The sequence below is a fragment of the Apodemus sylvaticus genome, chromosome 6, assembly GCF_947179515.1.
Source record: "Apodemus sylvaticus chromosome 6, mApoSyl1.1, whole genome shotgun sequence".
In the NCBI taxonomy this organism is placed as follows: Eukaryota; Metazoa; Chordata; class Mammalia; order Rodentia; family Muridae; genus Apodemus; species Apodemus sylvaticus.
In genome coordinates, this window is record NC_067477.1 from 44123116 (window position 1) to 44147376 (window position 24261).

Here is a 24261-nt window from a genome sequence, read left to right on the forward strand (position 1 = left end):
GATGGCAGGACAAAGAGTTCAAAGCTAGTTTGGACTGCACATTGTCTTGTCTAAAGAAAAGAAAGAGCAAGAACCAGAAATTAAAGCTTGAAAGAATCACAGTCTCAAGTGTAGCCTTTTAATTTACTATACAATTCAGGAAAAAAAAAATCATTTAAAGTAAAACTGTTCTAAAATCCCAGAACTTGAATGACATAGCTTCACTTTCGGAGGATTGTTGTTTCCACTGTTCAAGTTCACATGGAGTGTCAATTCATTGAATTAAGCTGTTTGTAATAAAATCAAATATTCACAGATTGGAAGTTAGTGTTATTTCTTCTGATTTTTCTCCATGCTTTTAGGTTCTATCATTGTAAGCAATATTGCAGTAACTCAAGAAAAATCCCTAGAGTTACTGATTTCAAATATCCATTTCATCATTAAACTCTATTGTCCTGTTACCATTTCATCTAAATCTGCAGCTTCTTTTCATTCTTCAGCTACACCACCAGTTTGGCTGGCCTTAGACTTGTCCTCCCTGACTGCTGTACTTCATTCTCATGAGACAGCGACTCTAAACTGTCTTTAACTCCACTGCCAACCTTATCTTCTCTCCCTCTCCTTACATTATGCCACCTACCTTTGCACCTGGGCTTTTCAAGGCCTTTATGCTGCATTTTTATTCTGCTCAAGAGCCTCAACTTCAGTCACATATTTATTTATAAGGTTGCTGCTACTGACTTTCAACTCCCCTTAAACTGCCAGTTTCTTCTTGACCGTATTAAATGTACTAAATTTTTCCTTCAGGTAATCACATTTTCTGATAAATCAATTTGAACACAGAATCTCTGCCCAAAATTCACAGGCAATATATTTAGACAACTTTTATACAGTAATGATGCTTTTTACAACTGATCACTAATCAGTATTATCCTTATCAGAGCATAGATAAGGGCTGTATCTTTTGACCCATTCTGTGAAATACCTATGTACTGTCTGTCACTTGACCAAAATAAGATAACTAACTAGGCAAAACTACAGGGTAAGAGTCAACAGAGCATGCTCTTTAAAAGCAAAACCATTCAGTTTAAATTTTAAACGCCTGCCTAGGGCCTTTCAATTTCTACAGACAGCTGCCATATTTTTGTTTCTATAAAACTTCACTTTCACTTGTCTATTAATTTTCAAAAAACATGTCCAAAAATAAAAGTTAATGGTTAGTAAAGGGCATGCACACTTAGATCACACTGTCAGATTCTTTTAAAATCAACAAGATCCAATCTAAGAATTTTAAGCTACAACCGAGTTTTCCTACAAGGAAACGGTTGCAGCAGGAAAAGACGCAAGCCACCTGCATATTCTGATGGGGGGGGGGGGGTGTCCTTCCCTGCAACTGATTTGGATTAGTTTCTTTACTCCAGAGGCTTTGATTCAGAAAAATTCAATAAGTTGCTATTAACATCTGCAAATATGCACCATGGAAAGGAAACCCAGTTACTGAAAATGGGGAACAAGAGCAAGGATATCCTCTTTAGTCAGCAGCTAAATTAAACACTGTAGTCAGTATCTACTGGCAGAATCAAAGATTTGTTTCTACTTTATAATGAAAGCAAGTTTCATTCAATTTCGTTCCTTCCCGGGCATCATCTCAACCTGTCAGAATACTACATAAAAAAATATTTAAATGAAGTAGGGAAGACAGTAGGATTCCCTTCTACATAGCTTCTTTTTCTGAAACCACATCACTAAGTCTTGGATTTCCTTTACTCCACAATAAGCCTCAGACTCCAAATATAATTCTTTAACCCCCGCTTCTCCAATTACACTTGAACCATGCCAACTACAGAACCTCAGCTGAAAGCCCACAAATAGGCTTGCTATTCATCTTGGAAGTCATGCCCTGCAGCAACTGCCTATCTCCAAACTCAGGGATATCACCCAAATACAACGCAATGGAATCAGACATGCAGAGCACACACGACTTCAGCGAGGGAGGGAAATGCGACCCGGGAAAAGTGCGCTCCTCACCAGCCTCAGGACCATCCAGGGTGTGAGTATGGGGGAGGGGATCCCCGAAGGGAGGGGGAGAAAAGAACCCGACTGAGGGAATCCTTCCTTCTCAAGGAAAAAGAAAAAGAAAAAGAAAAGAAAAAAGGGCTGGCTCTCCCGGCCACGGGAAGCAGCCGGTGCAGGCTGAGGAGAAGAGGCAGACAGAGGGAGGGCCCTCTGCTTGGAAAGGCAAAGGCAGAAGGATGGCACTTTCCGGGGTCCCGACTAGAGCCTTTCACCAGGCTCCCGGGGGAGCTGAGGAGTGTCCCGTGGTCTGCGGAGGGGACACCCGGCCCGCGAAGGGGCAGCAGAGGCGGGGCAGAGTTCGCCTGCTGAACCCCGAGTGCTGTCGGGCAGGTGCCGCGGGGCCGCCGGGTGGGGGGAAGGGGAGAAAAGGGGGTGGAGATGGGATTCCCCCCTCTCGGAAGAGCTTTAGTGGAGGAGGCGCCTGGCCAACCCCGAGCGGCGTGCTTCAGACTGCGGAGCCGGGATCCCGCTGCCCGCACCGGCAGCGCGGAGCCCCGCAGCGCCCGCCGCACCGGCCCCTCGGTCCCCGGGGGCCAGAGACTTTGGCTGCTAGGGTTCTGGGGCTCGAAACCCCACCGGGCCTGCCCCAGCCCCCCGGGAGCACACGGGAACACCCGAGTCCCCAGCAGCTCTCGGCGGTTGTAAAATACACCCCCTGGTCCCCATCCTCAGCCTGCCCTCTCCCCGAGGCCGCAGAGAAGCACCACCGCGGGCGAGAAACCTCCGGCAAGTCGAGGACAGTGGCCGTGGCGCCCCCCGGACCTCCTCTCCCCAGGTTACCTGTGAGGACTCCGACACGGATTTGATGGTCGTGGTTTGTGAGGATCATTCCCTCGGTCGCCATGTTTCCCAGCGCAGTCACCGCACTGACAGGAGCCGGGAGAAGCCGGAGCCCGGAGCGCGCCGGCCGGGAGCGCGCTTGCCTTGGAGAGCGCGAGAGCGAGGGCGCCCGGGGAGCGCGAGGCGAGCGGGAAGGAGGGGGCCGAGCGCCTGGTGGCCTGCGTGGGGGAGAGGCCGCGCCAGGAGCGCGCGGGTCCGCGGAGGGGGCGGAGTCGGGCCGCGCGACCCCGAGTCCGGCCGGGAGGAAGCGATCCCGGGGTGGGAGTAGCGGCGGCCTCACGGAGGACAGAGCGCGGAGGCTGCGGGGCAAGGCCGGCGAGACCCAGAGGCTCAGCGGAGTGAGACCCAAGACGCCTGGATGGCAAGAGACTGAGGGGGAAAGGGAGCACACGCTCTGGAGGTTGCGTGGGCGGACTCGGGGACAGGGGCGGAGCTACACCCCGAGGCGTGCAACTCGTGGAGAGTGAGGGGAGGAGTGCGAGCAAGGCTGCAGAGTGCCGGGAGCGGGAAGGAGCCGGCCCAGCCTAGAGTGGGACGGAGGGACGTTCCTGGGCGCGCGAGTAGCGCGGGATTGGCTGGGCGGACGCGGTGCGGGTACGCGCGAGGCACGAACGCAGCCTCAGCGGGCCCCAGACAGAAGCAATCCCCCGCCGAGCCGGCAGCCTCCTCAGTTATCCGCCGCCTCGGGCCGGCTCTGCCCGCGGTGGAGCCACTCTGGACCTGGTGCAGCAGCGAGGTGGGCTCCGCTCCTCTGAAGGCTCGGGAGAACCTAGAGGTGGCTTAGGAAGCTGCATGGGTGGCAGAACGGTGGCCACTATTGACAAGAGTCGCCTCCCGGGCAGAGACAGGTTACTCTGTGCTGCCCCAGCTGTGACCCGCAGTCAACTCTCCCTGACGGCATTTCGGTCTGACTTCGCTTTCGCCCCACTCAGCCTACCACCGATGTCGCAGATGAAGCTTAGGTGTCTGCAGCCGGGCACGTGGAGTGGAGATAGCTGGCTTCTCTCTTTGTCGTCCCCTAGTTGTGGCCCTAAGCTTCCTAGCCAGGACCTATGCTTCTTGGTGAAATGTATAAGGACAAGTGTCATACACTTTCAACCACAATCAGTTGCTGTGACATTTTAAGTTTCATTTCAGTGTTTCAGGAATATGGAATTACTATGAAAATGTGATCATTTAGCTCCATGTCTTTTTCATAAGGTGTTATTAACCACCTCTATCATTGTGTAGGTTTGCTAAATATCCTTTTCTGTCTCTGTAAATTTTTTTTAAGTGTGTGTATGTGTTTTCTCATTTGTTCACCATAGTAAAACCTAAAAGCAAAACAAAAAAAGTATCAAAACTGTTTAATAATCTGCTCTTAGTCTAAAATCTGTTATATGATTGTATGGGGTTTGTATTGTTCCAGTTAGGACATCCTATTCACTAAAGATTCACACATTGTGTCCTTAATTAAGAAGACAAAAGAAAAGATAGATGGAACTGAGAAAGGATAAAATAGTTCATTTTTGAAGGTATGTATAGATAGTATTTCTGACAGTGGATTAAAATTTAAGCCAGATCATGAACTCAACCTCCCATAATTACTACCAAAGATCCGGGTGGCAAAAGAAATCCTAACTGGTTCCAAAAGAGGGAGATTACTGAGAAAGTTTGCCCAAATGTTATCACTTATAACAAACTAAAGATGAGATAAAATTGTTGATTACATCATAAGCTTTCAAGCCTATTCTATTCTATGTAGTACATGTAAAATCTATATGATTGGAAAAGTTTCTTAGTATTTAGAACTTTTAAACCTGCCCACTAACAGGTTCCTTCAAACTTTAAAGAAGGTTAATAGATTAAATGGGCATGCCCTCCAACTTAGAATATTTTTTATAATTTTTATAATCTTTAACATAAAAATAACTAGCACTTTCACCAATCAACAGAACAAAGGACTTTCTGCATCTATAATAGTAATGGTGAACTTCATTTTCTTTTCTGTACTGTGACATGAACTCGGGGCCTCACACACAGTAAGCAAGCATTCTACCAGCAAACTGAGTCTCTAATTCATTAAGTTGCAGTTGTCTAGGGGGAATATGAAAGAAGTCTTAAGATTACATGAATTATTATATTTTAATAAATATTAGTAAGATTACTGAAAAATAATGAAATTACTAGACAATTGTAGATGCTTGTCTTCCAATTATTTTGTTCAATACATATATTCCTCTCCCAAATTCCATAAGTTATAACAATTAAAATTTATACAAAAAATACTTTACTGTCCCCGGTTCCCACAATTTTCCTTTCTGTGATTTCCATCTCCATATTATCTATGGTCCAAAAATATTAAATATAAAATTCAAGTTAGAAAGTATATATGATCATATTTCATTGTATACATGTATGGTATTCTGAAGGATAAAGAATATTTAAAAAACAAAGTTTCTCAAGGTAAATCATTCAAAAGTTTTGAATGCACACCATTCTTAGTGCAATACAATCACATGTAATTCCATTTGGACCTGCCTGTACTGTGAATCATTCCCCTGTTCAGTCCACCTAAGCAGCCCTCCCTTAGTCACAGAACGTTATCTTGGTCATCAGAGCATCAAGTGCTTAGTGGTAGCAATTCAGCTATGCCAAGAGAAGCTGTAAAATTTGCCCAACAGTGAAAAGGTAAAAGCTCTCTGGTGTTACTAATGTGTACAGTGAGAACTAATAAGAAAAACCTATATAAGATTTGATACTGTAAAATTTCTAGTATACATTGGGAGTCTTGGACTCATAGTGGAATTGCCACATTATAGTATATGGCACTATTACACTATAGAAACATCTCAAAATCATTCTAAAATCTAGTATCAAGAAAATTTTTCTGGGTGGTAGAAGTAGCAGTTTCAAACATTAGCAATTCATCTTAGGAAACTCAGAACCAGGAAAAAGTTGAGTGAGTTTGTGAGGCATTGGAGTTGGCCAGGAGTTTATTGTGTTTATATGGATTTAATGATTAAAAATAAGAGTTTACCATCTACAACAACATAAAAGGTAAACAGTTTCATTATGAAGGTGAAATATGTTTATCAGAAGAAATCAAATTTAAGGGTTTTTTTTCCTAGAAGTAATGTATTTACACTTTACTAACTTCTGCTTTTCCTTTCATTTATCAGAATTTCAATATAAGGAAATATCTTACTGGGCTTTACCGGGGCAAGGAAATACTCAGCGCTAGACACTTTCAGAATGGGTTATACCACTAAGGCTTAGTTCAGTGTTTTTCTGACTGGCTAATGGCCAGAACTAAAACTGGCTCCATTAAGAATGTGTTTGAGTGCCCTTCCAAATATATTTAATACCACCAGATAGTATAGTTTCCAGTGGATAAAATGGTGGACATTGTATGTATTTTACTACAATTAAAAAGTTGGATAGAAAGCGAAGCTTTGATTTTAGCCAATATTTTCCTCAAAGAAAGCTTAATCATCATCAAGATTAACTTCAGATTGCATCACTATCTTAGGCTCATCATAACTAAGTCCCATAAACTCTGGGCTAAAACTATCTCATTTATATCTCATACCTCTGAGGCTGGAAATCCAAAATCAACTTGGCAGTAAAACTACATATCCTCTGAAAACTCTAAGAACAGTTCTCTAGCAGTCAGGTCCACTCTTATTCCTAAACCCCTAAATTAGCTGCTTCTTTTCTTGCAGAAACAAAATTACAGACAAAAGCAAAGTATTACAGAGTAATTTATTTGGTCTTCTTAGGTGGTAGCTGTTCATCATGGGGAGGAAGTAATAGTATTAGGAGCTTGTGGCAGCAGTGTTGCATCTCCAGGAAACAGGGCGATGATGGTGGTACTCAGCTAGCTGTCTCCTTTTTCAGTCCAGGACCCCAACCCAGGGAATGATACTACCAAGTTACAGTGGGACTCATCCTCAGTTCTAAAACAGAGAACTCTTCAGAAAACTTCCTCGGGGCTTTGTCTGCATGGTGATTCCGGATCTTATCAACCTGACAATCAAGTTTGATCATCACACCCTGAGTTTTCTCTACTTTTTCCTGAGGGTCCCAATATATACCACCACCCAGGTATTCTCTCATTGATAGAGAGTAGATAAGTTCCCAGATCTGTGCTGAAAATTTACAAATGTAGAAAATCATAACATATATATAGTTTCTTCTTTGATATAAAGGAAACCTGGGACCTGGGATGACAACAAAAAAGGTTCTGAATTGTAAAGAAAGTATCAAATTTTTTTTACTAGAAAAAAAAATCTGTAGAATGATATACTTTTAAAAAGAAGGAATTACTGCTAGATAAGAGAAGAAGTTTTATTAAAAACTGATAGTAAGTTATTAGATGTTGATTTTATTAATAATATATAATTGTGTAATGATAAAGTTAGAGTAATTAGCATGTCTGTCACTTCAAACATTTACCATTTCTTTGTGATAAGAGCATTCTAAATCTACTTTTACAAGTATTTTTAAATACACATTAGTGTTATAGTCACTGTGATGTGCAATTAGATGACAAACCTTTTTCTTCTTATCCAGTTATAATTTTGTATCTGTTTATTCCACTCTCCTCATCTCCTCCATGTTTCTTCACCATTCTGTGGTAACCATCGGTCTTACTAACATGAGAACACTTTCAGATTCTATATATGAATGAGATCATGTGGAATTTGTCTTTCTGTGTCTAACATTTCATTTACATAGGACTTTTCTGGTCCATCATATTAACTTAGATGCAGGATTTCCTTTTTGTGACTAAATATTTTATTGCACATGCATTTCACATCTTCATCCATCCGTCTTTGGACACCTAGCTTGATTCTGTCTTAGCTATTTTGACTAATTATGGAATAAACATGGAAGTACAGATTTCCCATCAATATACTAATTTTATGTCCTCTTTTTTTTAATGTTTTTGGTTTTGTTGAGGTTTTTAACATTTGTTCTCCCTTTGCCCCACTTCGTATATGCATATATACATATCTCTCTGTCGAGAGGAAGGGTAATGGGAAGACAACTTGTAGGGACTTGTCTTCTTCACTTTACGAATTCCAAGGATAAAATGCAAGTCCTCAGTCTTGGCAGCAAGCACTCTAACCTGCTGAGCCATCTCAACAGTGGCAATCTTTCTGTTCTGAGGAACCCCATAGTACGTCGAGTTTACATTCCTACTCATACATGCTCAGCTCCCTTCATATATCCACCAGATCTTATGTCTGTCTGTTTGGGTGAGATACATTTTATCCTGATTTTAATTTTCATTTCTCTGCTTTATATATCTGTTGCCCATTTCTGTGTCTTCTTTTGTATATCTATCAAGTCATTTGTCATGGTTCTAACTGGATTACTTGGTTTTGCTGTTGAATTTCTTAACATCGTCTGGACACTTAATCTCTTGTCAGATGTACACTCTTCACATATTTCTCCCACTCTGTAGTTTCTTCTTCCCTCTGGTGTTTGGCTTTTTAGTTTGATGCCATCCTATTTGTCTTTTTACATTTTTGTTTTATTGCCTGGCCTTTTGAGGTACTATCCAAGAGTCCTTGCCTAATATACTATTGCAAACTGTTTTCTCTATCGTTTTTTTTCCTATTTAGTTATTGCATAGTTCAGGCCTAATACTTTTTTAATGAATTTTTTCAAATGCATAGTTTCATTTGTCTGTATTACTTTTTTATTATAGTGTGTGTGTGCATGCGTGCGTGCGCGCGCACACACATGTATGCCACAATGTGTGTGTGTGGAGATTAGAGGACAATATCAGGAATTGAGTTTTATTCTTTCTCCTTTCACTGTATGGGTCCCAGGGATCAAACTCAGGTCCTGAGGCTTGGTAGCAGACACTTATACCCACTGTGCCATCACCAGCCTGCTCCCCCACACACATCTTCTGAAGCGACATATATCCTCAACCATGTCAGAAGTGAGATGGCTTCAGTCTTGTTGAAACTTGATATGCCAGGTCTGATTGATATCCATGGGAGGTCTGCTCTTTTCTGAAGAAATGGAGGAGTGGTGGATTGGGAAGTGGGACAGACTGAGAGGGGAGGAGGGAAGGGAAACCAGTGAAGTGGCTGTGGATGGATAAATTGACTTTTGGGCTCTCTGTTCTGTTCTGCTAGTCTATGTGGCTATTTTTATGTCAGTATCATGCTGTTTTGGTTACTATAGATTTGTAGTATTTTGAAGTCATAGTGTGATACCTTCAACTTTATTCTTTTTGGGTTTTGGTGATTTGGGGTCGTTTAGGACTCCAGATTTTAGGTTTTTACTTTTTCTATTAATGTGAAGAATAAATATCATTGATGCTTTGATAGCAGTTGCATTTAATCTTTAGATCTCTTTGGGTAATGCAGATATTTAACAATATTATAATTTTTCCAACCAAATCAATGTTTTATAATCATCAGTGAAAATCTTCATCTTTTTGTTACATTTATTCCTGAGCACTTTTTTTTCTTTTTTTAAGTTGATATATTTTTATTTACATTTCAAATGATTTCCCCTTTTCTGGCCCCCCACTCCCCGAAAGTCCCATAAGCCCCCTTCCCTCCCCCTGTTCTCCCACCCACCCCTTCCCACTTCCCTGTTCTGGTTTTGCCCTACACTGCTACACTGAGTCTTTCCAGAACAAGGGGCCACTCCTCCTTTCTTCTTGTACCTCATTTGATGTATGGATTATGTTTTGGGTATTCCAGTTTTCTAGGTTAATATCCACTTATTAGTGAGTGCATACCATGATTGATCTTTTGAGACTGGGTTACCTCACTTGGTATGATGTTCTCCAGCTCCATCCATTTGCCTAAGAATTTCATGAATTCATTGTTTCTAATGGCTGAATAGTAAGTACTCCATTGTGTATATATACCACACTTTTTGCATCCATTCTTCTGTTGAGGGATACCTGGGTTCTTTCCAGCTTCTGGCTATTATAAATAGGGCTGCTGTGAACATAGTGGAGCATGTATCCTTATTACATGCTGGGGAATCCTCTGGGTATATGCCCAGGAGTGGTATAGCAGGATCTTCTGGAAGTGATGTGCCCAGTTTTCTGAGGAACCACCAGACTGATTTCCAGAGTGGTTGTACCAATTTGCAACCCCACCAGCAGTGGAGGAGTGTTCTCCTGAGTACTTTTGTAGCTATTTATAAATGTTATTGTTTTATTTTTAACATTTTAAATTTTTTATTTGTTCTTATTTTTTTATTGGATATATTCTTTATTTACATTTCAAATGTTATCCTCTTTCCCAGTATCTCCCCCTCCTGGAAAGCCCCTATCTTATCCTCCGTCCCCCTGCTTCTATGAGGGTGTTCCTCCACCCACCCCACTTCCACCTCCCTGCCCTCGATTCTCCTACACTGGGGCATCTATTGAGCCCTCATAGGATCAAAGGCCTCTCCTCCCAGTCCTCTGCTACATATGCAGCTGGAGCCATGTGTACCCCTTGGTTGATGTCTTAGTGCCTGGGAGCTCTGGGGGATCTGGTTGGTTGATATTGTTTTTCCTGTGAGTTTGCAAACCTCTTCATTTCCTTCGGTCCTTTCACTAACTCCTCCATTGGGGACCCTGATCTCAGTCCAACTGTTGGCTGTGAGCATCTGCCTCTGTATCTGTAGGGCTCTGGCAGGGCCTCTCAGGAGATAGCCATATCAAGCTCCCATCAGCAAGCACTTCTTGTCAACCACAAGTGTCAGGGTTTGGTGACTATATATGGGATGAATCCCCGTATTTATATGTATGTGGGGCCTATTTGTCTATATGTGTACCATATTGTACAGTGCCCTCATAGGCCAAAAGATTCCCCTGGAACTGCAATTTCATGTAATTGTGAATTTTCTGGAAACCAAAACTGTGAATCTCCTCAAGAATAGCAAATACTCTTAACTATAGAGCCATCTTTTCAGCCCCAGGATTGTTTTCTTAAGTTCCTTTTCAGAAAGTTCATTTTTAGTATTTACAAACATTATATTGCAGACTTTCAAATGGATAGTGGTGAAAAGATATCAAAGATAAAAGTTTTTGCCTAGCATAAGCAAATATCTATGTTTGAGCACGAACACTAGAAAAGTAAATAAAACTATTAAAAAGAATAAATAAACTGATTTTATATGTTGTTTTATATCCGGTGACTTCACTAAATTAGTGGTGAGAGATTTGGGGGACTGTTTCTTCAGAGATTTCCGTGTATAAAATCATACTATTTGCTAACAGGGAAAGCTGGACTAATGGCTCTCCTGTTTGAATATTCTTTTCGTTTTTTTTCTCTTGATTAATTGCCCAGCTAGAACTTTCAGTGTCATGGTGAATAGATATAATGGAAAAGAGCATCCAGATCTTATTCCAGATCCTAAAAAGGCTTTAAATTTTTGTCTTCATTTAGTGTTGTTCCTGGTGGATTTTTACTCTTGACTCTATTATCTTAAAATATATGTCTTCTAGAGATGTTATATCTTTTAGAATTTTATATGAAGGTATGTTGGACTTCATCATCTTATTTTCCTACCTCTAATTTTTGTCTTGTCTTACTATAATGTATATTAATGTTTTATATAAATTAAACTACCCTGTATCCCTGAGATTAGTATCACTTGGTACAAGTATATTTTTCATGTGTCATGGCATTCAGTTTGCTACTGATGAAAATTTCTGAAAATATTTTCATCCAGGATCTTGACCTGTATGTACAGTGTTTGTCTTGCTGTTGGTATGCCTTTGTTAGGCTTTGGTATTAGTGGAATACTGGTCTCACAGATTCAATTGTATGATATTCAGTTTTCTTGAATACTTTCAGAAGCAGTCGTCATTTTTAAATCACTGTAGAATTCATCCATGTAGCCATCAAGTCCTAAAACTACTTTTTTTCAAGATGTTTCATCTATCAAACTAGTTTTTTTTTTTTTTTTTTGGCTCAGACTTTTTTTCTCAATAGTTAATTTTGTCATTTGATACATAAATGAAATTTATTTTTTTACTGATTTTGAATTATTTTCTAGTTCCTTCATTACTTGCTTGAATAATTGTAATCTTTTTTGTTTTCTGATATAGACATTTATTGGTGTAAACTTCCTTTGGGGCTGTTTTTGTTATATACCATAGATTTGGATAAAGTATTTCTATTTTCATTCATTCTGAAATGATTTTAGCCTCTCTTAATTTTTCCCCTTGACTCACAGGTTATTCAGAAATGCATTGTTTAGTTTCCATGTATCTGTGGTTTCTGAAGTTTCTCCTATTGTTTTCTATATGTCAGAAAAAATATTTGGAATTATTCTGGTATCTAAAATATGTTAAGGTTTTCTTGTAGGCTAACATATGATCTAATTAGAAGATGTACACTGAGGAAAAAACATATATGCACCAAACCTGTAGGGTAGACTGTTTTAAACATCTCATAGATCCATTTGGTTTAGAGTATATTTTAAAACCAAAGTTTATTTTCTGTCTGAATGAATGTTGAAATCTGTTTACTGGATTGTAATGTCTCTTCTTTAGATGTAGTAACAGTTGCTTCATATATGGATGTATTTCTATTTTAGTTGAATACATGCCCTCCATTGCATTGATTCTTTGGATATTATATAATCATTATGATATTTTACTTGAAGCCTGTTATATCTCATATAAATATACTATCCATGCTCTGTTTTCATTTATATTTTCATGGAGTATTTTGTTTCTTCACTTTCAGTGTGTTATTTTTATAAAGTCAGTTTTTTGTAAGCAAAATATTATTAGAACCTGTGTTTGTATCCATTCATTTGGCAATTTTATAGCTTTAAATTTTTATGTAATATTATTACATGTGTGAATATACAGGAATATGGGGGTTATACATACAACATGACTGTGGAGGTCAGAGGACAGCTAATAGGAGTTCTTTATCATGGGATCAAACTCAGTCCCAGTCAGGCTTGTCCTCAAGAGCTTTTACCCTCTGAGCCATCTCACTGGACCTCTTTAACTTTTAATTGGAGAATTTATTTGATTACATTCAAAATTGTTATTGACATATGAATATTACTACTTGCTGTGTTATAATTACTATAGGTCCTTTAATCATTTTATTATTTACTGTTGTTGTTTGATAGTTTTCTATAGTAATAAGCTTTTATTTTTCTCTCTCAATTTTCTATATTCTGTAATTTTTCCTTTGTAGCTACTTTACCAGTTAAACCTTTTGACATTGTGGTAAGATGTCATTTTAAAATGTCTTAGGCTGCATTCATATTTATCCTAGGATTCATATATCCTAGGGAGTGCAAGTTGGACACCATACATAAAACTCATTTTTAAAATGTCATAATTGCTGGTAGAAAGATGGCTCAATGGCTAAGAATACTTAATTCTTTTTTGGGAAGGGTGTTTGGTTCTATACTTGGGCTATCTGGCTTCTGGTTCCTGGACCTCCAGGCAGTGTCAGTGGCCTAGGTCTCAAATTGGACCAGTCATTGGCTGGCCACTCCCACAAGTCCTACACCACCTTTACCCCACCACATCTTGTAGGCAAGACAAACTGTAAGTCAAAGGCTTTGTGGTTGGGTTGGTGACCCAATCCCACTAAAAGCCTTTCCTGATTATAGAAGAGTACTTATTATTGCAGATGATTTGGATTTAATTCCCTGCACCCACATAGCTGCTCACAACTGTGAATAACTGCTGTTTTAGGGGATCCAGTGACCTCTTCTGTGACCTACATATGGTGCACACATACACATGGTGCACAGACATATATGCACAAAATACCCATACACATTAAACAAAACCCTTAAATAGTTGGGCAGCTAGGCATGGTGGTAAACACCCTTGATCTCAGCCCTCAGGAGTCTACATTATGAGCTTAGGACACCGGGGGTATAGTTGGGAGCCTGAAGGGATGGCTATGGTAATGAACACCTCTTGCTCATCAAAGGACCCAGTTTGAGTTTCCAGAATCTACATGGTGACTCTGTAATTCCAGTCTCAGGGAATCCAACTCCCTCTTCTGGCCTCTGTGGACACCAGGCACATACATGGTTACACAAGTGCTCTCAACCACTAAGTCATCTCTCCAGCCCCTTCTTAACTTTTTAAAATAACACTCAGAAATATCTATTTAAAAAAACAAAACAACCCCCCCCCCCACTTATCACTGATATACTTGTTCTTGCAAAGGATCAGATTCAGTTCCCAGTGTCCACATGGTGGTTCATAATTCTCTGTAACTCCAGTCTCAGAGGGTCTAATGTCCTTCATCTAATCTTCTCATGTACCAGGCACATACATGATACACATACACACAGGCTGCCAAACAGTTATATGCATAAATTGTTTAAAAAGACAACCTAGGTGCCACACCTAGGTATTTATAATTTTATGGCCTTTATTTAGATCTATATACTGTTTCTTAATGACTTTATAGATATAATTACCACTGATAACTTTCACTTTTTAACTCCATACTAGGTATTTCAAAGGTTATATTCTACTCTCAGAGTAATATGTTACTGTGAATTTGATTGTGAGTTTATATACATTAGTGAAATTTATACTTTCAAATGTGTTTATGTTAATAAAGTATTTCTATTTCTTGTTGAAGCCCCTTAAATTTTTTTTAAATGCTAGGCCAGTAGCTTAGCCTTTGCTTGTTTGAGAATATATTCATTAAAAATAAAAAAATTGAAAGATGACTTTTCAGGGCATAATATTCTTGACTGGCTTTATTTTTTTCTTTTCTGTTCTCTTATAGCCTGCAAGCTATATCTGGTGGGGTGGGGGCTGGGGAGTGAGAACATCCTTGTGGAGACAGGGGGCAGGGAGGAGGTATAGCTTGTAGAACAGTTGGAAGGTGGATCAAGAGGGAAATATAATCTGGAGTTGGAAGGTGGATCAAGAGGGAAATATAATCTGGAGTTTTAAAAATAAAGGTGTAAGTGTGAAACAAAACAAAAAAGAATATAGATGACCTACCTCCCCCATGACCTGGGAATCTCTCAGCTATTTATTAAACGTCTTCTGTGCCTATGTCTTTTTCTCCCTGTGGAATTTCCATAACATAAAGATTTGATTGCTTAATTAGATCCTATAGGCTTTATTTACTGTTTTATCATCCATTGTTTTTGGATTATTTCAAAAGACATTAGAAATTAACATTTAGAAATTTTGATTTTGTTTGCTAGTCATCATCCCAGTTAAATGTATATTAAATTCATTAATTGAGTTCTTCAGTTCTAATGTTTCTACTTGGTTTTGTTATTTAGGTAAGAATTGTTTTTCTGATTTTATTAACCTATCTGTTTATATTCTCTTGTATCCCTCAGAGTTTTCATATGGTCATTATTTTTAATTTGCTCTAAGGCAATTCATAAATTTTTCATTTCTTTGGAATCATTTAGTGGATAACTATTATGCTTTTGGGGTGGTGTCATGTTTCCTTGCTTTCCGATTTTCTAGTGCCCATGTTATTATATACCTAGTAGTATACTCACCTCTTCCAGTTTTATAGAGTGGTTCTCATAGGCAAAGACATATATCTGTAGATAAGTTTTAAGATGACAGTTGCTAGAGTGTACTGGCTTTGAAGTGTGTACAGTAGGGAATCTCTGCAGCTCTTTTGCAGCTATCTTCAATTTTAGGTGTTTGAGAAATGCTATAGTTGCCTAGGCTGTGGGAATTTGTCATATTGGTCTGCTAGCTCTGGGTGAGGTTTCCCTGGAAGTAGTGAACCCATTAGGTGTGTGTGGCCAATCTAGATTCAGTTCCCCTGCTGCCGAGGACTACCAAGAACTTAGTTTCTTTTGGACACAGTACAATGCGAGCCAGTGGTAGAGCACTGGACATAGGTTTCAACAGGTCATGGTTGGTGGAATGCCTCCTAAATGGCTTGTTTTCAGGCATAGGAATATATATTATTAGCTCCTCTGTGGGAATGGTATCTTGCCATGTGTGAAGTTTAATTTGGTATAATGGAAGGAAAACAGTTGCTACTAATCAGTAAACTATACGAGACTGATGATGCATCCAGTGTCAGATTGGTAGAGGGTGAGGAGCAAAAGTGATGGTGACATCAGTAGAAAATAGCATAGATTCCTCCTTGGGTAATGTCTAAGCTCCAGGCTCCTGACTAAATGGGGCCTAGGACCTGTCAGAACTGCAAGAATCTCCATCAGTAAAGACTGTGTCAAGATCTGTATGACAAGAACTTCAAGACTCTGAAGAAGGAAATGGAAGAAGACCTCAAAAAATGGGAAAACCTCCCATGCTCATGGATCGGTAGAATCAATATAGTTAAAATGGCCATTTTGCCAAAAGCAATATACAGATTCAATGCAATACCCATCAAAATCCCAACTCAATTCTTCACAGAGTTAGAAAGAGCAATTATCAAATTCATCTGGAACAACAAAAAACCCAGGATAGCTAAAACTATTCTCAGCAACAAAAGAAAATCTGGGGGAATCAGTATCCCTGACCTCAAGCAATACTACAGAGCAATAGTGTTAAAAACTGCATGGTATTGGTACAGTGACAGGCAGGAGGATCAATGGAACAGGATTGAAGATTCAGAAATGAACCCACACACCTATGGCCACTTGATCCTCGACAAAGAGGCTGAAAACATCCAATGGAAAAAAGATAGCCTTTTCAACAAATGGTGCTGGTTCAACTGGAGGTCAGCATGCAGAAGAATGCGAATTGATTCATCCTTGTCTCCTTGTACTAAGCTCAAATCCAAATGGATCAAGGACCTCCACATAAAGCCAGACACTCTGAAGCTAATAGAAAAGAAACTGGGGAAGACCCTTGAGGACATCGGTACAGGGAGAAAGTTTCTGAACAGAACACCAATAGCGTATGCTCTAAGAGCAAGAATTGACAAATGGGACCTCATAAGGATACAGAGTTTCTGTAAGGCAAAGGACACCATCAAGAGGACAGATCGGCAACCAACAAATTGGGAAAAGATCTTCACCAATCCTACATCAGATAGAGGGCTAATATCCAATATATATAAAGAACTCAAGAAGTTAGACTCCAGAAAACCGAACAACCCTATTAAAAAATGGGGTACAGAGTTAAACAAAGAATTCTCACCTGAAGAACTTCGGATGGCAGAGAAGCATCTTAAAAAATGCTCAACTTCATTAGTCATTAGGGAAATGCAAATCAAAACAACCCTGAGATTTCATCTTACACCAGTCAGAATGGCTAAGATTAAAAATTCAGGAGACAGCAGGTGTTGGAGAGGGTGTGGAGAAAGAGGAACACTCCTCCACTGCTGGTGGGGTTGCAAATTGGTACAACCACTCTGGAAATCAGTCTGGCGGTTCCTCCGAAAACTGGGCACCTCACTTCCAGAAGATCCTGCTATACCACTCCTGGGCATATACCCAGAGGATTCCCCACCATGTAATAAGGATACATGCTCTACTGTGTTCATAGCAGCCCTATTTATAATTGCCAGATGCTGGAAAGAACCCAGGTATCCCTCAACAGAAGAGTGGATGCAAAAAATGTGGTATATCTACACAATGGAGTACTATTCAGCCATTAGAAACAATGAATTCATGAAATTCTTAGGCAAATGGATGGAGCTAGAGAACATCATACTAAGTGAGGTAACCCAGACTCAAAAGGTGAATCATGGTATGCACTCACTAATAAGTGGTTATTAACCTAGAAAACTGGAATACCCAAAACATAATCCACACCTCAAATGAGATACAAGAAGAAAGGAGGAGTGGTCCCTGGTTCTGGAAAGACTCAGTGAAACAGTATTCGGCAAAACCAGAACGGGGAACTGGGAAGGGGTGGGAGGGAGGACAGGGGAAGAGAAGGGGGCTTACGGGACTTTCGGGGAGTGGGGGGGGGGGGGCTAGAAAAGGGGAAATCATTTGAAATGTAAATAAATTATATCGAATAAAAAAAATTAAAAAAAAAAAAAAGACTGTGTCTGTGGTGGTAATAGAGTGCCACTCTGGGCTTCTACCTCTTGTTTGTGTCAGAAGTATCTCTTTATTCTGAGTTGATCTCGGCTGATAGAACAACACAGCAGAGAAAGGACATTTCATTCTTTTCTGTAGAGTCATCCTTAGCTTCTGTCCCACTACATACCTACCACTTCCCTGCTAGACTCCAGTACCCTCCCTCATATATTTGATCCCCCCAAAATAGTTGTTTATGTTTTGGTCCTTTTAGTGGGGAGCACAGGCATTCATAACCTGCAGTTAGCCATCTTGTTGGTGTCCCAATTGTTATTTCTAATTGGTTTCTTAAGAGGTCTGTCTATTATGCTTTCGCTTATTGAGGATTCAACCCTATCTATAAGTCAAAAAGCACAATTCCAAGTGTGAAAACTTTCACAGATTATGTTCAAGCTAACTTTCTTCAAATCAAAAGCATCATGTTTTCCTTAAATCATTCATTGGTTTCCTAACGAAGAACTTGGCTTAAAATCTAATTTTAGAGAAAAAAATATTTCTCTATAATATAAAAGTCATGCCCCCAAAGTGGATCAGTGCTTAAGAGCACTGGGTCTCTTCCAGAGGACACAGGTTAAATTTCAGCACCCACACCACAGCTCACAAACATCTATAATTCCAGTTCCAAGAGATCTGATGCACTCTTCTGGCCCTTGCCTGTGCACAGATATGCATGTGGTACATAAGACATGCATGTAGGCAGAACACACATACATATTAAAATAATGTAATTGAGTGAAGAATGGTGTGGGAAAAATGTGGAAGAAATCTTATTTTCTACCAAATAACTGGTAACTGGAGGAAATACAGTTTATAAAGCATTTATTTTGATTTTTTCATCTTAAAACAAACCTTAAGAAAAAGTTATAAAAATTAGGGAACATAGGTGAATTTGTAAAAGAAGGTATTTCAGCTGTCCTAAAATTTTTCATTTTACCAAGTATGATGTCTAATCTTACTGTCAATTTATTGGATGAAGAAATACGTATCTGGGAGATCTGTACAACATACCTCTGGGTGAGTACCAGAATGTGAGTTATTTACTAAGGCAGGAAAGGCCCACCATGAATAAGGCCTATACCATCTCAGTCTCATAGACAGAGGCCCAGCTAGAACAAAATGGTCAAAGGAGGAAAGCAGCTAGCACAGTCATTCTGCTTCCTGGCCTTCATAGGTGAGGAGCTCTTGTCCCCACTCCCACCTTCCCACAAAAGAACCATCAAGTGATAATATTTGTATCTACCTGCATATTTCCTGATGTAGAATTCATTGGTTGTAGGGTAAGTCTAACTTTGTTTTCCTTCCATTCCCTACTCTTTGATAACTACCAAACATATGAAGCAATAGGGACTTTGAACTGGAAGCAGTTCAGGCTCCTCCTAAGGTGCCAGAGAGACTGTTAGATGTTTGCCTGGATCTAACAGATTACAGAAGTCTCTACCTTTGAAATGAGCCGTGAAATGAGCTGTTGTCCAAAGTGGCTTTAATTTGCTTAATACTGAAGGTAAGCTCAATGCCTAGCTATGAGAACATAAATTTTAAAATGTTATACACTATCACCTTCTGTCTGATGATTGTAGTTCTGTACTAAAGGTAGCATTGGCCTTGCTACATTCAGGAAAGCCGGGTAAACATTGCTAGTCACTTCATGGTCATTGCAGAAGGCAATTTGGGGGATGAAATGTCAGCAAATATCTTCTGAAAAGTTAGGAAGTCAAGACCCTACAAATGAGATGTTACATGAATAATATCCCCCAAAAGATGGTTTATAAATGCATTGCTTATAAGACAGGGTTTTCCTCAGCCTTCCTTGACATTTGCTTAAAAATAATCTTTGGGGGATGAAGAGATGACTCAGTTAACAGTCCTTTACCCATATCAGGTAGCTTTCAACCACCTGTAATTCCATATCCAGGTATCCAACACCTTAGCCTCTGGGGGGGTATACATGTGGCATACACACACGCACGCACGCACGCATGTACGCACGCTTTTAAAAGTTTTTTTTAAAGTACAGTCAAGTATATTAGGTGTTTTATTATCAGAGAAACATACTATAATGTGAATACTAATAAATGATATTTCAAACAAATACTCCCATGCTCACCAATTCAATTCACCATAATTTGAATAAGAGTTAAAAATTCCTTGAGTATAGGCATACTCTAACTCAATAGGAAGATATATCTGTGGTTTTTTTTGTTTTTGTTTTTGTTTTTATGTTTTGCTTTTCTTTTGCAGGGGTATATCCGTGGCTGGCCTCAAATTCACTGTGTAGCCAAGGGATGACTTTAAACTTCTGATCCTCCTGTCTCTCCTTCCTGAGTGCTAGAATTATAGTTGTATATGTTGTGTAATTTAAACTGATAATTGAGTTTATCATTTAATTTCTTAAGAGTTTTAGTAGCTGCTCATCTTTTGGCTAAGTTAACCAAATAAATTTATTTGTTCCCATAAACCTGAGGACCATGTCCTTCATTTATCAGAGTTTGACACCATTTGGTAAATAGCCAGTCAATCTAGCAGATGACTTTATATTGTCATCAGTGAAAGTCAGAAGCTGATGTGAAATCTTTTTTTATGATGTATTGAAGAAACTGAAAATTTTTTTAGAGCATTTGAAGGAAGATGATAAGTCTGAGTGATATTTGTAATATCAAACTTTGGAGATAATTAGGCAGGATCTCAATATGTAGCCAAGGTTAACTTTGAATGCATGACCTCCTTGCTTCCTGTCTCCTGAGTAGTTCTGGGTTTGCAGTATGTACCACCACATCCAGCACAACAGGACTCATTTCTAAAGAAAAGTAAAATTTCTGCTAGCAAGCAAACCAGATTATTTCATACTTTAATTAACAAAAAAGCGTAAGCATTCATAGACTAATCTCAATTGATTATAGTGGTAAAAATGTTAATCCACACTCAAAGGGTACTCTTTTAATACAGTGTTAAAAAGTCTAGGCTCTCAGGATGGATAGATAGTTCAAGGAAGTCAGCAGGAAGTAGATTTCATATTATTGTAATCTGTCTCATGGCTCTGTCCAATGTAATTGGTTTCAAAAAATCTCAGGTCTGCCAGAGTCTCTCAGGGTCTAAGTAAAGAGGTAGTTTTCTTGAAACAGAATATGGATTATATACTCAGCTAACTCAGTTGGAAGAACATGAAACTAATCATCTAAGGGCTTTGGAGACTCTTGTTTTTATAGTCAGAAGGAAAAGATGAGTTAGGATGGACTGTGAGCTGGCCATAAAAATGCCTGTACTCTGGTAACCAGCACTGGCTTGAATTAACAATAGGTCTTTAGACACTTTTCAAGGTATCTGAAGTTCAGTTTCTTATTTTGTAAAGTGAAGGAATTTTGTACTTAAATTGCTAATATTCTGTGAACTCGTAAACCTTTTCCAGATGAAAAGTACATTTCAAAAAATCTTCCAGGGTTTAGTGAGGTAGCTTGGCACCTCTCCCAAGCCTGACAACTGGAGTTTGGTCCCCAGGACACATATCATGGAAAGAGAGCACTAGAACTGACCTCCATGGCGTACCACACATATAAAATTGTTTTTAGGAAATTTTACCTTTCTCCTATCTGCATTCAGTCTCCTTTACTCCAGTAATTGTTTCCTTTACTGTGCAGAAGCTTAATTTAATTAAATTCTACTTTTCAATTCTTGCTATTTTGTCCTGGATTATTGAAATCCTGTTCTAGAAGCCATTGACTGTTTCTGTATCTTAAGGTAGTTATGATTTCTTCAGGCATGTCAATCTTTCATCTTCCATTAAGGGCTTTGATCCATTTGAAATTGATTTTTATACAGAGAATGTATGGAAAGAGGTCATTTCAGCCTTCTTCATGTGGATATCTAGTCTTCATAGCCCCATTTGTTGAGGAGATATCTTCTAATATATGTTTTGGGTACCTTTGTCAAGAATCAGGTGGATGTAGATATTTGGATGTATTTCTGAGTCCTCTGATATTGTATTGGTTTGTGTGACTGTTCCTGTGATGATACAATATTGGTTTGTTACTGTGGCTTCCTAATCAGATCTCGTGTTACTTCCAGCACTGCTCCTTCTGCTTAGAAATGCTTTGGCCATTCAGAGTCTTTTGTGCTTCCACTTGAATTTTATGTTTCCTCTTTTTCTAGCTTTGTGAAGATTTTTGCTGGAATTTTGATACTGTTTGATAAAATGTCAATATTCAGAACATATTAAGAAGTCAAAGGGTTAAACACTAAAATGTAAATTTAAAAGTATTTTCAATAAAAGAAAAACCAATAATTAAATCAGTATATGATCAAGTGAATTTAAGTATTAGTAGCCAGTAAATACATGGGAGAAAAACATCTCAATTCCTTAACTGTAAGGAAATCAGATTAAAACCACACTAAGATTCCATCTGAGCCCAGTAAGAATGACTGTTAAGAAAACAAACAACAAATGTTGAAGAATATAGGGGGGAGGAGACAGAACAACTTATATATTGTTGGTAGAGAAGAAAACGCATCAGCCACTATGGAAATCAATATGGAAATTACTCAAAAATATTAAACATAAGGTCAAGCAAAATGGCTCAGCAAGTATATTCAATTGTCATGTGTTTGACCAGAGTTCCATCCCTGGAACCCACATAAAGGTGCAGAGGCCTCAGTTCCTTAAAGTTTTCCTTTGACCTTTGCACATATACCATGACACATACCCACCACCCATCCACCTACCCACCCCCCCACACATATCATCCATACACATAAAAAGATAACTTTTTAAAAACTAACAATAAGACTACTACCTGATCTTGTTAGTGTATGCAAAGGGCCCAGAATTAGCATACAGAAATACCTGCACATGATCATCTATTGCAACACTGCTTATAAAAGCTAAACTATAGAATCAGCCTAGGGTCCTATTGATGGAAAAATGTGTAAAAGAAATGTGTATATATGTGCAGTTTTATTGTGCCATAAAAATTAAATTATGTCATTTGTGGGAAAATGGATATAAAATGGATAGAGATAGATTGCTTTGAAATGAAATAAGCTAGCCAATGGAGGACATGGATTCAAGGTTGTCAAAGTTAATATGGTCCAGGGACTTTATATAGGTGTGTGAAGATGTCACGATGAAACCCATCACTTCATGCACCACCAACCAAGGAGTACACATGGAGGGAGCAATGGCTCCAGCCATAGATGTAGCAGAAGATGGCCTTGTTGGGTATCAATGGGAGAAGAGGCCCTTGACCCTGTGACAGCTTGATGCACCAGTGTAGGGGAATGTGAGGGCAGGGAGATGGGAGTGGGTAGGTGGGTGGGGGTATACCCTCATAAAAGCAGGAGGAAGGGGGATAGGATAGGGGGCTCTGGGGGGAAATTGGGAAAGGGAATAACATTTGAAATGTAAATAAATAAAATATCCAATAAAAAAAAAAAAGAAAAATGGGAGCCAGGCACTTTAGTGCCTTTAATCCTAGTACCCAGAAGGCTGAGGCACATGGATCTCTGTGAGTTCAAGGACACCCTGGTGGTGAGTTCCAGGAAAGCCAGTGCTGCATAATGATGTTTTTCTCAAAAAACCACCAACAAAAAAACACACTCTACATCCTCAGAATGTTCATGTCCCACAGCAAGACGGGAAGTAGACACAGAATTGCCCAGAAGCTCTCAGACCAATTAGCCTGGTCTCTGCACTAGTAATGAATAACACATCCTGTCTCAAACAGGATGGAAGGTTGACCTCTGACCTCTACGTATACACCACAGCACATGCACACACGTACACAGAGATTAAAAACAAAACAGGCAATTGTCAAGAAGAAAAGGAGAAAAGAATCTTCTGGCTTTGTACCTAGAACTCATGACCGATCGGGGAAACTGGAAATAATTCCGTAGAACTTACTATAGGACTGTGAGGGAAAGGAAAACAGTGAACACTGAGACTGGGGAGCTAGGCAGGAGGCAGATCAATCATTGTCTGTGAAGGAATTTGGACTTCATAATAAAAGTGATGGAGAGTGACGTAATCTCATTTCTCTTAAGAAATAGCTCGTATGGTACTGTGAAAGATGGATTAGAGAGCCTGGAAGCAGGAATGCCAATTAATAGATTGTGGTAACTCGGGCAGGAAAGGAGGCCTAAACTAAAAACAGTAATGCTAGTGAGTATAAGGTACTCGGGGATTAGACAGCAAGGAAACAACCCACAAAGCAATGCCATGTGAACTAGAAAGTGCCCCCCAGGGCTAGGGTTTCCTGTGTTTTTCACTTAATGCTTACCTGCCAGCAATGATCAGCCCAGAAGTAAATACTTCAGAGGTAGAAAAATGTCTTTCTGTGAATTTAACTATAAACAATGTGATCTGGAATCCAGTCATTCCACCCAAAATTTACCAACATA

General features: G+C 39.5%; 1 protein-coding gene across 3 annotated transcripts in view; it reads right to left on the minus strand.

Annotated features, from left to right (window-relative positions):
• Gphn (gephyrin) overlaps window positions 1-3834 on the minus strand; it is a 447337-nt gene extending 443503 nt beyond the window's left edge. For 2 of the 3 annotated variants that reach the window (XM_052185596.1, XM_052185597.1), the window contains exon 1: window positions 2836-3834. In XM_052185596.1, coding sequence (XP_052041556.1) covers window positions 2836-2899 — 64 coding nt within the window. In that variant the 5' untranslated portion in view covers window positions 2900-3834. The remainder of the gene's footprint in view (window positions 1-2835) is intronic. The other variant, XM_052185595.1, reaches the window with a different exon arrangement.
• Between the last annotated feature and the right edge of the window lie 20427 nt (window positions 3835-24261).